Source organism: Hibiscus syriacus, unplaced genomic scaffold, assembly GCF_006381635.1.
Source record: "Hibiscus syriacus cultivar Baekdansim isolate YM2019G1 unplaced genomic scaffold, ASM638163v2 tig00110344_pilon, whole genome shotgun sequence".
NCBI classification, from domain to species: Eukaryota; Viridiplantae; Streptophyta; class Magnoliopsida; order Malvales; family Malvaceae; genus Hibiscus; species Hibiscus syriacus.
In genome coordinates this window covers 9916-24736 of record NW_024062695.1, presented here as the reverse complement: position 1 = coordinate 24736, position 14821 = coordinate 9916, and the positions used below count along the sequence as shown (strand labels likewise).

Sequence of the window (14821 nt, the reverse complement as noted above, 5' to 3'; positions counted from 1 at the left end):
TAAACTAGGGCTTATTACCCTAAACCCGAAAACAGGAGTTCCCTAGAACAAATCTATCGGCTCCTCTCAAGCATTCGTAAGGGTGTATTAGTACTACTATTTTCTTTGGTGATTTGCCCTATGAAATATGACCTTATCTCTTGAGTTTATCAAACTGTGTGTGTTTGTTCGAGTTAGAAATCATCTAATTCAAATTAAGGATTTCTATGTATTTATACATTTTCTTATTAAAAATATGCTAAAATATGAACTTTTCTAATGCTGAATAAGTTATATTAACTCTTAAAACCTTAAATTTGAAATAAATTATATAATTATTTTTATTAAAAAAATTGTGCAAATTTAATTTCAAATCTTATATAGACATTCAATCAGATAGGGCTTATCAAAATTAAGAATAATATTAACCTAACAAAAAAGTCATAATGCAAAGTAATAAAACGTTCCATTCATGACAATTGAGAAGACGCAATGTAGTTCTCGACCAAAGCTTGATGGAATCAGTAATCCCACATAAGAATTCTGTATAAAGAAATAGTAAGGTAAAACGACAATGATTGCAGTTCTTTCTACGACCTTATCCAGTTCTGCAGCATCTACTTCGGTGCCATATAAAATAGCCAAAAAAAATTATATATATAGGAGCCGGATTAGTGGCAAAAACAGTCGATTCGCGACAACCTAGCCACTGGCTACAATCTCATGGATTGCATCACTAACAGCTTCATCTTCAGATCTAACAGCAAGTTTCATTGCTACATCCTTTGGACCGTCAAGTCCGAACTGTAGCCTCACAAGCACCTTCACATTGCCGATGTATACTCCTGATAGAAGACACGTGTGCGATCTTGAATTGTTAGGGACAACCTCCGTGCCCTGGATGGATACCACCACAAAAAGATTGTCCAATTACAATAGAATTGCAGTGAAAAAAAATACAAGGTATTTTAGTCTAATGTAAAGCAATTAAGACCAAGGGTAAAACGCATATCCATTGCAACGGCACAGAGCAAAAGAAAGTAAATAACACTGTAAACTTACCTCGCAAGGTTGCATGCCAAGAAGATTTATGACAGCATTAACAGCTTCAGCCAGGCTTTCCCTGGGGCCAAGGCCATATTCATCGACACGTTCGCAATCTGCACCCATGCTTTCCCAAGCATTCCTAAAATTAGAGACGCCCACCTTTAATATGTAATCAGCTGCAACAACTTCAAGCTCCTCTAATTGGTACTCGTCCTCTACTCCATCATCCTCGGCCTCACCAGTACTTGGATCAACCTAGAAAGACCAATGCAAGCATGAGATGGGAATGGAAAACCGAAAATATATTCACAACAGCGTATTAATGAAATTTAAAAATCCCTCAATTCAAGTTAAAAGTAAGGCAAGGGGGTAAAAGAAATTTCTTCACGAAACACGCAATCATCCAGAACCCACTTAAACCTGCTGTGGTCTTCACCAAGTGTGATAATTCAGAACCAATTTAAACTTGATTTATGGTGATTACACTTTCAAATAATGGTCGGTTACAAAAAGCCTCAGACTATGTCAGCAAAAGGAGAAGCCACCTCTTTTTACGATGAACCTCAGCATATTTGAAAACTTTCCAACAGCTGGGGTCCCCTCTGGCTTCTCAAATGCCACAAAGGTCTGTCCAGGTGAATCATATGGAAGTGATCTTAAAGGCTTTGAAGCAACTTCAGCAAACTCCTCAGCCTCTGAAGCATCCACAATAACAATGACCTGGTAAAACGCAGATTAATTAATGGATACTCTGTAACATTTAAGTAATTTACAGATGCTTTGTGTAATTGGATTATTACATTCTCCAATAACTGCTCTGGAATGGTATTGGTGCAGTCATACTGAAAAACAACATGACTGTCAAAAAATATGTTTGACAACATTAACCGCATATTCTGTTTCTGCTTCTGTCAGCTCCACAGGTGCAGAGGACTGGCCATAAAAATTGTAAACAAGGCATTAGTAATTTCAAAATTGGATTAATCTCTACATCATTACATGCATGGAAAACACAAAAAAGTAGATAGAAGTACCTTGAAAAGCTTGCCAAAGTTCGCAAACTCAGGAATTGATGAAAGCAGCTTCTCATAAGCATCAGCAGTTGATGGAGGGCCAGCAGGAGGAGCACCAAGACCAGTTGGTTTTTTCCCTGGAGCTTTCTTCTCGGCAAGTGGCTGAGTCTTGACCTCCCTTGGCACAGAATTAATGTCAAACGACTCTTCTGATGGCTCCTGGACCCAAATTATATACATGAGATGATGTAAAAAGCAGAAAAAGTGTAACCAAAATTTAGAAACTCACATAATTCTTCAAACTGTTCTCCAGGTTAACCAGAGGGATATCGAGTGAACCAAAGAGAAACTCCTTTACATCATCACCAGTTTGAACAATTGCACCATCACCGCCAAGTGTATTAAGATAGAGTGTAGCCCTGTCACGAACCTACAACAAAAGATTTAGAAGTCCTTAAAATATTGGTATATTAAGAGAGAAAAAACAGCATATTCAAGTTCCCTGAGATTAAGAATGCAACAAACATGAATAACAAATAAACAGACAATAATGCACACATAAACATATAATACAATGGCACAAACATGACATTATTGATGGTAAGCTGACCTCGTCATCATTGTCAAAGAGACAGCGTCTTAAGAGAACAAATATCCGAGGCTGCAAAAAATAGCAAGATTTTCCAAATTAATTAGGTAAGCAATGAGTCAAAGGATGAGAATACTTCACAAAAATAAAAGCGAGAAATTAAGATTTCATACCTTCAGTGTATCAACCATAGCACCAAATTTTGCTAGGGTGCTCACTGCAGCAGCCCGAACAGTTGCATTCTCAAGATGGACACGGTTGTAAATGTACCGTATATATTTGCTTGGATCTGAAGTTTTTGGGCCTTCAATCCCCAGAAAATGAAGTATCTATAATATAATATAATATTTAGACAAATTTAAATGAAGGGACAAAAAAAGGAAAAAGAAAAAAGAGCATGACAGATAAGATGAAAACGCTACCTGTGTGGAAAGATATGTGAATTCACAATCTTCAATGAACTCACATAAGTGAAGCAATCCAGTCTCTTTTGCTTCCGGGATATCTCTGATTAGAATCACGATTGAATCTACAATGGCCTTTTTGTACTCAAATCCACCTTCTTCCCTTAGAATATTGCTTAAGAAATTCATCCTGAAGATAACAATGGATAAAAAATGCTTTAAGGCACTAGAAAAGAAGAATTAGCCGAGGCCAAGTGATGGGCCAAGTGATGAATAATGCAAAGCCAAGTATCCCTTACAAAGCTCTGTGCTTCAATGGAAATTTTAAGCATAGTGATCTTATGGCATCCACAACAACAATTTTGAATTCATCAGCAATATCAGACATAAAATTAGTTATCTGCTTCATCAAGCGATCCACACTAGACTCATTTCCAGTCTTAAGAAGGGTAGTAATTGCAAGTGTGGCAATGCTTCTATTTTGGTCAGAAATTAAACTCTCCATGTCAATATTGCAGTTAGTGACAGCCATGGGATGAGTCATTGCAACCTGAAAAGATATTGTCATAGTCAAAAATCAGAATGAACCGAATAGTACATGCATCTTAAGTAAAAAGAAACAACAATCAATTACGATTGAAAAGTATTATATCTTTGCTAAACAATATAGTAAAAGCACTTTCAGCAATCTCCATAGTGTGTTTGAATTTCAGAAAAGTGGATAACTACCCTAGTTCCTCTCACTAAAGCACTTGACTTTAATTTTCCATCAACCAGTAAAATATATGTTGATTTAATAGCATGGTATATTATTTAGCACTGGAAAATATATCAACCTTGTTCAAAGTTCGAACTGCAGCAAATCTCAGCACTGGCTTAGAAGAGCTTAAAAAGAGCTGAAGAACTGTAATTGCTGGTGTTAATTCTCGGCTTGTCACACCACTGAGCTCGGTGATAGCTCTAGCAGCCTCAAAAATCACCATCTCAGCCTTATGGCGCAGACAGCCCTCAAGAAAATCATAAAAAGGGCGATCCCCTGCTTGAGTGTTGGCTGACTCACGAATAACCTGCAGAATCTACAATTATTTTTGCTATATCCATGAATAGAAAGAATGATGGGCAAATATATTAGAGATGGTGTATACCTGACTAGTATAACGTATCAATAGGCATTGAGCTAATGGTGAGCGGACACTTCCCTTTGTCAAACTACTAACCAGCTTATTAACAGCCAGTCGATCATTTTGCCGTATCTGCAAATATTAAATCAGATAAATTCAACATAGTTGTTACTCAGTTTTAATATGAAAAGAACAATTGAATGATAATCAACCCAAATCCAACCATGCATATACAGTGTTATACAGCCATGTAGCCATGCAAAAGTACTATGGATTCATACTGCATGAAGCTACTCTGTTTTATTTACTACCGCTAGCTGCAGATCTATTAGGTACTTATCTAACCAGGACAACTGAACCATGCAATCTATGTGTTAAAATCAGTAAACATTACACCAGCTGCTGAAATTAGTCAGAAGAAATCAAAAGGCTCGTGAAACTTTCTGAAGAAGGAATGTAACTTACCTGGTGAAGCAATGCCAGGGCATGAAACTGCACAAGGGCTGCTCTTGATTGAACAGCTTCTTGAACCTCATTACTCCATCTTTTCACGATCTCAGGGTTTGTCTGCCAAAATATTTATAACATGTTAATAAATTATTAGACTTTTTGATAATTAATTAAAGAACTATACAATAGAACAACCATTAAAAAAGAATTACCTGCAGTAAATGGATGCCACTGACTAATGCTGCACTTGCGACAACTGGATTTTTGTCAACAATTGCTTGTTTCAAGTATCGCTCTATCTGAGTTAGAAGTGTTCCATCCGTTATCCGACAAAGAACACGAATAGCATTTGCTCGATACATATCAGTCTTGCTAGTCATGTCCTTCATAAGAGAGCTAGTGACAATAATAACCTATTTTCAGAAAGAATAATAAATAATTAGCATCCACAAGAAAAACAAATTATTCAGAAAACAAAAAAAAAATCAAGACATACAACCTCATCTGCTGATGGGGATAGCTCCTTTATCATCACATAGACCATTCTCCTCAAGCCTATATCCTTTGATTGGAAAAGCTTAGTCACGGCAAAGAAAACTTCTGTAGCTTCCACCTATCCATACAACACCAACAAATAGTCAGTCAACAAGGGAAATTTCATCACAACAGAGTATACATGCTACCTACAGTGGAAACCTATAAAACAGAGGTCAATTGCAATTTAACAAACTAAAAAAGAAAAAATGAATCTAATCTTTTCAGGCATAAATAAAAAAGAAAAACTAACCTTAGTGAATGTTTCTCCTTGATTCAGTAGATAAAGAAGTTTTGTGATAACCTACATAGAGAATTTAAAAACATTCACTAAAAATGAAAATAGAAAAGACATTCAAGATGGCTTAAACAGTATAAACCTGAGAGCATCTTCGAGGATCAAGCTGGGGATCATTGAAAACCCTAGCTTCTTGAAGAACCGCACCCTTCTCAATCCCCAAAAAGGGAGAGAAGTCCACTGTTTTAAAAACATAATTACAAAATAACCAATTAAAAGCCTTCCCTGAACACCTACAAAGCTAGGAGAACTCAATAAGCCTACGAACATAACTCAATGCTAATATATACAAATAGTCCCGAAAAAATTCACATCTCCACACAAATCAACTAAAATTAACTGCAATCATTAAGAGTTCGAAACTGACAAGATACATTGCCATGTCAAACACTGAAAATCTAGCAAAGCAAGAGCAGAGATCGGATCAACTAGAACTAAATTGTAGTCTCTCGAGATTAGATCTACAAATCACAAAATGCATCTCTAAATCACCATATTAATCAAAATCGCACAGATCTAGAAGTTCAAATCTAAGATTCACAATTAACTAAACACAAAAGGAACAATTAATTCGAAACAAAATAGAATTAAAGAATAGAGAGAGAAAAAATGGAGTATAGGAATCGAAGGAAATCATAATAGAATTTACCTTCATCGTCGCGATCGTCATCCTTCTTCACCAAAGGCTGTGCCATCGCTGGGTGAAACTTTGAATCTAAGAGATCTAAGAAGATTGAAACAACTTTTATTCAGTTTTGTAGATGCAGGCTAGTGTGTTTTTCCCTCTTTTATCTCTTCTCTCGCGCTTGCTCTTTAACGTAATGGTTTTCGAAGTCGGGCCGAATCAGAAAAAGGGTGGAGATCTGGTCGATCCAGTAAAATTTGCAATCACCTTCGATAAATTTATTTTTTAACTCTATCACGGTGGAGCAAATCACCTGTGAACGATCATCATTTACGATGTTAAGTGATATCTGATCACTTTTATTTTTATTTTATATTTTAAATTATTTTATATTAAGTAATAATAAAAATTTAATGTCATATTAAAATAAAAATAAAATAATTCAGAATAATTAAAATAAAAATAATTAAAAATTCATTGAATAAATTAAAAAAATTAAAAATATAATTAACAAAATAGAAGAGAGAATATAGTTAAGTAAAGAATAATATAATTCACCCTTTGTTAGTTCGTAAGTTTTGATTTGGACAATTTTATATTTATATTTTTATATTTTAAATTTTAAATTCCAATCATAATTTAAATATTAAAATAATATAATTAAATTATAATACTTAAATAATTTAGTTATAAAATAAATTTTTTTAAGAAGTATAAAATTACAAATTATTAAATCGGTGTATAAAATGTAAATAGGCAATTTATTCTTAATACATGTGTTAATAGAAAAATCTAAATTTTTATAGTACTAGAAAGACAGTGGAAAGTTTGTAGGAAATTAACATAGTAAATATATTTTACTCTTTATTTTAAAATAAGCACAAGAGTTAGTTTTGTTGGCCAAATAGTCATGACGGAAAAGATTTTGAGAAATGTAAGTGTTATAAAATTAATTTGAAATTTAAGTCATTTGTTAGTGTAATTTTTTAATATAAACATCTATTTTTAAAAAGTATGCATTTTTCTATAACATTGAAAATAGACACTTTAGATTATATAAGAATCATATATGAAAAAGGTTAAAAATCCAACTAAAATACTCATACAAAAATAGATACAAAAAGCCCCTTGGCCCCGTGAATTATTTTTTTAAGTATTGATTAATATTAAAAATATATATTTTTGAAAAATAAATAAAGAAAAAAATTTCAGACCCTCAATTAAGAAAATTGTATTTATGAAAAATAAAAAATATCTTAACCCCGCTATAATAAATTTTTAGTTTCGCCCTTGAATATGAACAAATCTGATTGCATCGGCAAAAGAACTACAAAAAGGAATTAAGCTATTGAAAGACCATTGAGAACCGCAAATTAGAGTTGAGCGTCACGAGTAATATCCAAGAACGCAAAATCGCGCATCCAGATTTAATTTGAAGTTCCATAAATGAAAAGATCAATAAGATTTCAAATAAGCGTCATCTTGATAAGTCGAGGCGTTGTCAAATCCAACCCATAAAAAAATGTACTACAAAAGTAGAATTATTCTTATTAAAAAAGCTAAAAAAAGAGATAATCGACAATCGACAACTAACATCAAAATCGATGACGTCACCGACTAAACAAAATCAAAGAAGAAAAAATTGATCTATTTTATAAAAAAAATGGCACAAACTCAAAGAAAAAAAATAGGAGGAGGGGAAATTTGTTAGTGTATATGGAATTCATTGTATCCATAAGACGAATATCATAAAATATGACAAATAATTATAACTCTTTATGGGGACACAAAGCATTCCATAAAATTTTGATTCAATTCACACGACGAGTTCAAATTTTAATATATTTTTTGGTATAGTTGTCATGTCATTAATTGTTAGTCATGTCACCTGTCGTTAGTGACTTAATGATGGAGTGACATAATTAAAGTGGAAAATAAAGTTCAATGCTATAATTAATAAAATTAGAAGTTTAGTGGTATACATGAGTCAACCTTTAAAGTCCACTGATATTTAAAGTATTTTTCCCTTTTTTATAGTTTTTTTTATTAATCTAGAGTGATTATAAAATAATATTTATTTTAAAAATCTCCAACCATTTTGACAATAGAAGCTTAAATATCCTTGTAATCTCTAGTGCTTGAATTTGAGACTTTTAGAGATAACAAACATTCGTTTAACTACTGAAGTTAATTGGTTCGTGCCTTTTTTCAATAGTCAAATGACCAACTCCATAGTTTACCCTTATATTAATTTTAACTTTTTCATAATCATACCTAATGTTACATTTTGGTTTAATTTAAGTCCTCAGCTGTTAAAAAAATTAATGGTAGTGTTGACGTGTTATTATAAAATGATATCACATTATCATAATAAAATAAAAATATCGCGTCAGTAGTTCTATTAAAAATTTTAACATGTGATTAAAATGAAACAAAAACATAGCATTAGATATAATTAAAAATAATAATCAGGTGATCAAAACAAAACGATTTAAATAATTGTTGATTGAACACTAGTTTATCCTATTTTTCAGAAATATTCCTTAAATGCTAATTAAAAAATAAAAGGGTAAACTATAACAGTAACCACCTAACTATAGCTCCTTTTCACTTTGACCACTATTTTTGAATTTTTGTCAATCAAGCCATTTAATTATTTAAATGCATTCAATCAGATCACTTGTCATTAACAGTTAATGAAAGTGCTGGCGTGGCAGTTAGAAAATTGGTATAATTACATATTTGGTCACTCTTATATATTCTATCAATTTTGTCATAATTTTAATAAATTAAAATAAAATTAACCTTCAAATGGAATGGTGCCATGTGTTACCATTCAATTTGATAATTGCATTTTTTTTATTTTAATTAATTTATTTAAATTTAATATATTTATGGAAAGAAAATTTAAGCACATGGAAGTGACCAAGGGAATCAATCTTGGGTGTCTTTGGTGAGAAGAAAATGGACTCAAACACTGGGCTAATATATATATATATATCATAGGCCAAAGCTAATAGTTTGACTCAAACTAAAATTAAAAAATAGTTTTTATTTTTATCCTAAATTTACATATATATATATATATATATTATCTTAAATTCATATGTTTAAAATATATTTTAAATTTTATTTTTATCTTAAATATATAATGTTAAGAATTGAATTAAATTTAAGAGAAAATAACCTCATTGACCAAAAATGCCTTATAATATATGATTTTAACCAATTTTTTTGGATTTGCCAAAATGACCAACTAAATCGTAATGCGATCGATAATTCGCAACGCGATCTCCGGTATCGCAAATCAGTTTCCAGATTCGCAACGCGAACTTCGACTATCGCAATGCGAACTTGGACTATCGCAATGCGAACTTGGACTATCGCAATGCGAATATGTAAATCGCAATGCGATAGTCGACTATCGCATTGCGATTTACATTTTCGCATTGCGATAGTCGACTATTGCAATGCGAATATGTAAATCGCAATGCGATAGTCGAAGTTCGCATTGCGATTTACATATTCACATTGCGATTTATTCCAAATTCATTGCGATAGTCCAAAATCGCAACGATTGGTGGTATTGCATTTGTTTCTTAAGAATTTTCTCTAAAAAGATAGTATTCGCGCGGACGTGTCGAAGACACGTATTACCACGACCACGACCCCGACCTCAACCCGAGACGAGATGAGACGAGACGGACGGTGGCGGCGGCGGCGCACGAGAGTCCCCCTTGTTCTCTATCACTCAACAAGGAAGTGGGAAAGCCAAGCCTTAAATACCATTCCCAATAGTGTTTCCAATACTATGTGAGATTGAGCATTACCAACACTTATTCCCAATACTATGTGGGATTGAGCCTTAAATAGTGATATTATTTTTGAATGTTTTGCTTAAAATTGCAATAATCGCGATTGATTGTAGATTGACTTTTAATTATGACATATTTAATCGTATAATCCTAATGCAATTGGTTGCTGATTCAGTTGTTTTAAGGTGCATGATTGTTAATTGTTTCCTGAATAATCACATTGTATTGGAAACAAGTGTTGGTAATGCTCAATCCCACATAGTATTGGAAACACTATTGGGAATGATAGTTAAGGCTTGGCTTTCCCACTTTCTTGTTGAGTGATAGAGAACAAGGGGGTCTCTCGCGCGCCGCCGCCGCCCGTCTCGTCTCGTCTCGGGTCGGGTCGGGTCGTGATCGTGGTCGTGGTCGTGGTTGTGGTAATACGTGTCTTCGACACGTCCGCGCGAATACTATCTTTTTAGAGAAAATTCTTAAGAAACAAATGCAATACCACCAGTTGTTGCGATTTTGGACTATCGTAACGAATTTGGAATAAATCGCAATGCGAACTTGGACTATCGCAATGGACTATCGCAATGCGAATATGTAAATCGCAATGCGAACTTGGACTATCGCAATGGACTATCGCAATGCGAATATGTAAATCGCAATGCGAACTTGGACTATCGCAATGCGAACTTCGACTATCGCATTGCGATTTACATATTCGCATTGTGATAGTCGACTATCGCATTGCGATAGTCCAAGTTCGCATTGCGATAGTCCAAGTTCGCATTGCGATAGTTGAAGTTCGCGTTGCGAATCTGGAAACTGATTTGCGATACCGGAGATCGCGTTGCGAATTATCGATCGCATTGCGATTTAGTTGGTTATTTTGGCAAATCCAAAAAAAGTTGGTTAAAATCGTATATTATAAGGCATTTTTGGTCAATGAGGTTATTTTTTCTAAATTTAATATATGAAGTTAAGATAAAAATAATTTTTTTTTAAATGTTAGCTTGGGTCAAACATTTAGCTTTGGCCTATGATATAAGATATATATGTTATATAGTATTCTTTGATCCAAGTAAATTGGCTACTCTACTGGTTAGTTTTTCTTCATATCACCGAGGAGACCCTGGATCGATTCCCATGGCCACCTCTATTTGATTTATTTATCTTTCACTAGGGGTGACACATAAATTAAATTAAAATTAAATTAATTAATTAAAAGAAAATAAATGTAATAATCAAATTGAATGGTCACCATCCAATTTGAAGATTAATTTTATTTTAATTTATTAAAATTAGGACTAAATTAAAATAAAATAAATATAATCATCAAATTGAATGGTGACACATGGCACCATTCCATTTGAAGATTAATTTTATTTTAATTTAATAAATTAAAATAAAATAAATGTAATCATCAAATTGAATGGTGATATTTGACACCATTCCATTTGAAGATTAATTTTATTTTAACGTATTAAAATTATGACAAAATTAATAGAATATATAAGTAAAAATAACCAAATATGTAATTATATCAAATTTTCTAGTTGCCACATCAGGACTTCCGTTAACTATTACGGCAAATACATTTAAATAATTAAGTGATTTGATTGACAAAAATTCAAAAATAGTGGTCAAAATGAAAAAAGACTATAGTTGGGTGGTTACTAGTATAGTTTACCCAAAATAAATATAATTTCCAAAATTTTATTTTAAAAAAAACTGTGAAGGGGGAAAGCGCTGGAAACTTCACCCAATTTTCCTACGGAATTCTCTGTCGGACCAAAAAAGTCCAACAGCAACTCACTCACTATATACTGAATTTCCCATTTCGTTTTTCTTTATCATATAGATCCTTAGTGTCCTTACGATGCCGTCGCGCCGTAGAACCCTTTTGAAAGTCATCATCCTCGGCGATAGCGGGTTAGTTAATTCCTTTTCCTTGAGGCTTCCCCTATTACTCTCTCATCTTTCTATTGGAATTGCTGGATACATAAGTTGTTCAGCCTTAGTTAATTCGGCCTGTAATTTTTAGAATTTTTGTATGTATGTTTTCTATGCAATCCAATGTTTGTGATTGTTATTGATCTGTGATTTGCAGGGTGGGGAAGACGTCTTTGATGAATCAGTATCCTGTAGTTGTATTTTATTGATTACTAAGACATTGAAGTTGTATACTTGTATGTAGTTATTAATTAATTGTAGTTGTTATCGATTCGAACTTTTTTTTTTGCTTGCCTTTACAATTTGCTTTTAGATATGTGAATAAGAAGTTTAGCAATCAGTATAAGGCAACGATCGGAGCCGATTTCTTGACAAAGGAAGTGCAGTTTGAGGATAGGCTATTCACTTTACAGGTTAGATTTCATGCTGAGAACAAACATGTCTGATTTTGTATAAAGTTAGTATCTTTTTTCTTGAGCTCAAGTACAAGCATTTCTTTTTAACATTTTGATGAGCTTGCTTCGGCTGTTGCATTTGGTTTTTGGGATCTTAATTTCTCGTGCTGGTTAGTGTTTATGATGAAGAAGTGGCTTCATTCTTATCTCTAGCTCTTGTACTAAAGCTTAGCTATGGTGGAATAGAGCTTAACCTGGATTTACTAAAAACATCTATGATTTGTTGCAAATGCATCTTACTTTACTATGTGATTCCACTAATTTGGAGGTGCTAGTGCACTTTCTTTTTTATTCATGGAAAAAGCTCGGATATGATCACTTTTTCTCTAGTTGTAGCATTGACTAGAAGCAAATTTGTGATGGGCTATGGCTGACTTGGGAATTATGGTTTATTGCGTATTGATTGGACTTTGGTTGATATGATCACTGCACAAATTTATCTTCGTTAAGAAGGTTTTTCAACATTATTTTGTTTCCCAGATCTGGGATACTGCTGGTCAGGAAAGATTCCAGAGCCTAGGTGTTGCTTTCTACCGCGGTGCTGATTGCTGTGTTCTTGTATATGATGTCAACTCGATGAAATCATTTGAAAACCTTAACAATTGGAGAGAAGAGTTTCTTATTCAAGTACATTTAATCTGAATTCTGTTTAAAACCAGCAAACCAGCTCTATAGGATTTATCAAATAGAGAAATGATAATTTGAGAAACCTCTTGCAGGCAAGCCCTTCGGATCCAGAGAATTTCCCATTTGTTGTTTTGGGAAACAAAATTGATGTGGATGGTGGAAACAGTAGAGTAGTATGTATATTTATTTTTTATTCTTCTTTCTTCCTCTGTAGTAGTATTACATGTCATCTCTCACTTCTCTACAAAGGTACAATTATCCGCTTCTTGTGGATTCTTTAGGTATCTGAGAAAAAGGCTCGAGCATGGTGTGCCTCAAAAGGAAATATCCCATATTTTGAGACATCTGCCAAGGAGGGAGTTAATGTGGAAGAAGCATTCCAATGCATAGCAAAGAATGCCCTAAAGAGTGGGGAAGAGGAAGAAATGTAAGTTAACAAATCATAATCAGTTAACAAATAATTCTTAATTTTGAATCATGCAAAAACCTTTATATGTACTTGACACTAATTTGTTGCTACATAGAGAAATTTAATACGATAATTGAATGAACTGATTCGTTTCAAATGCATCCAATTTTAGTTTATTTCACGCATTAGTCAATCATCTTACTGTGTAGCATTTTATCATTTCAAATTATGAGGGGAATTTTCAATTTTGGTATCTGAGAATTAACAACATTCACATGCAATATTGAGAAAAACCTTTAGCTGTACTCACACTAATTAGTTGCTACATAATGAACTGCAATATGATAATTGAATGAACCAACTATTATTTCAAATGTATTTGATTTTAGTTATTTCATGCTTTAGTCGATCATCTTTCTTTGTAGCATTTTAGCATTTCAAATTATGGGGAGAATTTTTTTTGGCATCCAGGAATTAAGGACATTTGCCTGAAATATTGATTTTCAAGGTCCCATTGTCGCAGAATAAAAGTTGTTAAAAGCTTGGATTCTGAAATCATTTTTTACTTTTGCTTTTTTTTGGTATTGTGTGAATAATACTTAATTTCTTGTTTTCTTATGTTGTGATGGATATTTTGTTCCTGTAGATACTTGCCCGACACCATTGACGTTGTAAGCAGCAGCCAACCAAGGTCAACTGGATGTGAATGTTGAAATACTTTATGCTATTTTTTTGGCTTATGTTTGCACAATAATCATCTTTCAAGTTTCACGAATGATTTGGCCTTCACAACCATTTTTATGGACTCAAAGTGGGACTATACACCGTACGTTAGTAATTGTATGAGAAACAAATGGTCTGTTATTTGATTTTCTGGCTGGATTTAGTGGTTTGTTTGGTGCCTTTGCCTCACTTGTTTAGCATTCCTACTTTTGCCTATGGTAAACCGTACTTCTCGTATCTCCTGATAGTTGGACGTGTGGTGCGAGCCAGTATTAGAGAATTGGTTATCCCCAGCTGTTTGTTTAGGTGCTCAATCTCTACTCAACTCCATGGAAACTCCGTACCCAAAGCCCATCTCTGGTCCCAAACCTGCTTAGGCTGGATTGGGATAGGCGTAATGGTGCAACCATGGCTTCTCATCTCCTCTCAGCTGCCTACTCCCTCACCATGTACGCTCGCACCCCACAAAAGCGTCTCTCCTATACCTAGGTGCCCATCTTGTGGACTCCCCACAACATCTCACCCATCAATCCGACCTAGAAGGTGTTCTCTCAACCTTAAACGGGTGCTGTCATTGTAGATCACACCAGCAGACGAGCGAGATCTGTGCTTCAGCTCGCAAAAAGGGTTGTTGGTTGATCGCTATTCCGGTTTTTGGCGGCGATATTGGAGCTAGAGAAAAGAAATTGATGATTGTCGACTTCCAAGATTTTTCCAGTTGATTTTGACGTCTCAAAATTGAGGTCGAAATCAGTCCCCAATTCGACCTGAACAAGTTTAATGCACGTTAT

At 33.9% G+C, this 14821-nt stretch overlaps 1 protein-coding gene and 1 pseudogene across 1 annotated transcript; one reads left to right on the top strand and one right to left on the bottom strand.

Annotated features, from left to right (window-relative positions):
* Nucleotides 1-674: 674 nt before the first annotated feature.
* LOC120120658 lies at nucleotides 675-6263 on the bottom strand (annotated as a pseudogene).
* A 5442-nt stretch (nucleotides 6264-11705) lies between these two features.
* Nucleotides 11706-14176, top strand: LOC120120668 (ras-related protein Rab7). The gene is made up of 7 exons (XM_039140243.1): nucleotides 11706-11795; nucleotides 11974-12000; nucleotides 12130-12229; nucleotides 12752-12898; nucleotides 12991-13071; nucleotides 13180-13325; nucleotides 13954-14176. Exons 1-7 carry the CDS (start codon nucleotides 11743-11745, stop codon nucleotides 14018-14020), a joined length of 621 nt encoding a protein of 206 aa, XP_038996174.1. The 5' UTR covers nucleotides 11706-11742; the 3' UTR covers nucleotides 14021-14176.
* The last annotated feature ends 645 nt before the right edge of the window (nucleotides 14177-14821 follow it).

Excerpts from the sequence above, each read along its gene's own strand:
- LOC120120668 (XM_039140243.1), top strand. The coding sequence starts at position 11,743 with ATGCCGTCGCGCCGTAGAACCCTTTTGAAAGTCATCATCCTCGGCGAT. Across the intron at positions 11,796-11,973 it reads ATCATCCTCGGCGATAGCGG|GGTGGGGAAGACGTCTTTGA; the intron begins GTTAGTTAATTC and ends TGTGATTTGCAG. Across the intron at positions 12,899-12,990 it reads GAGAAGAGTTTCTTATTCAA|GCAAGCCCTTCGGATCCAGA; the intron begins GTACATTTAATC and ends AACCTCTTGCAG.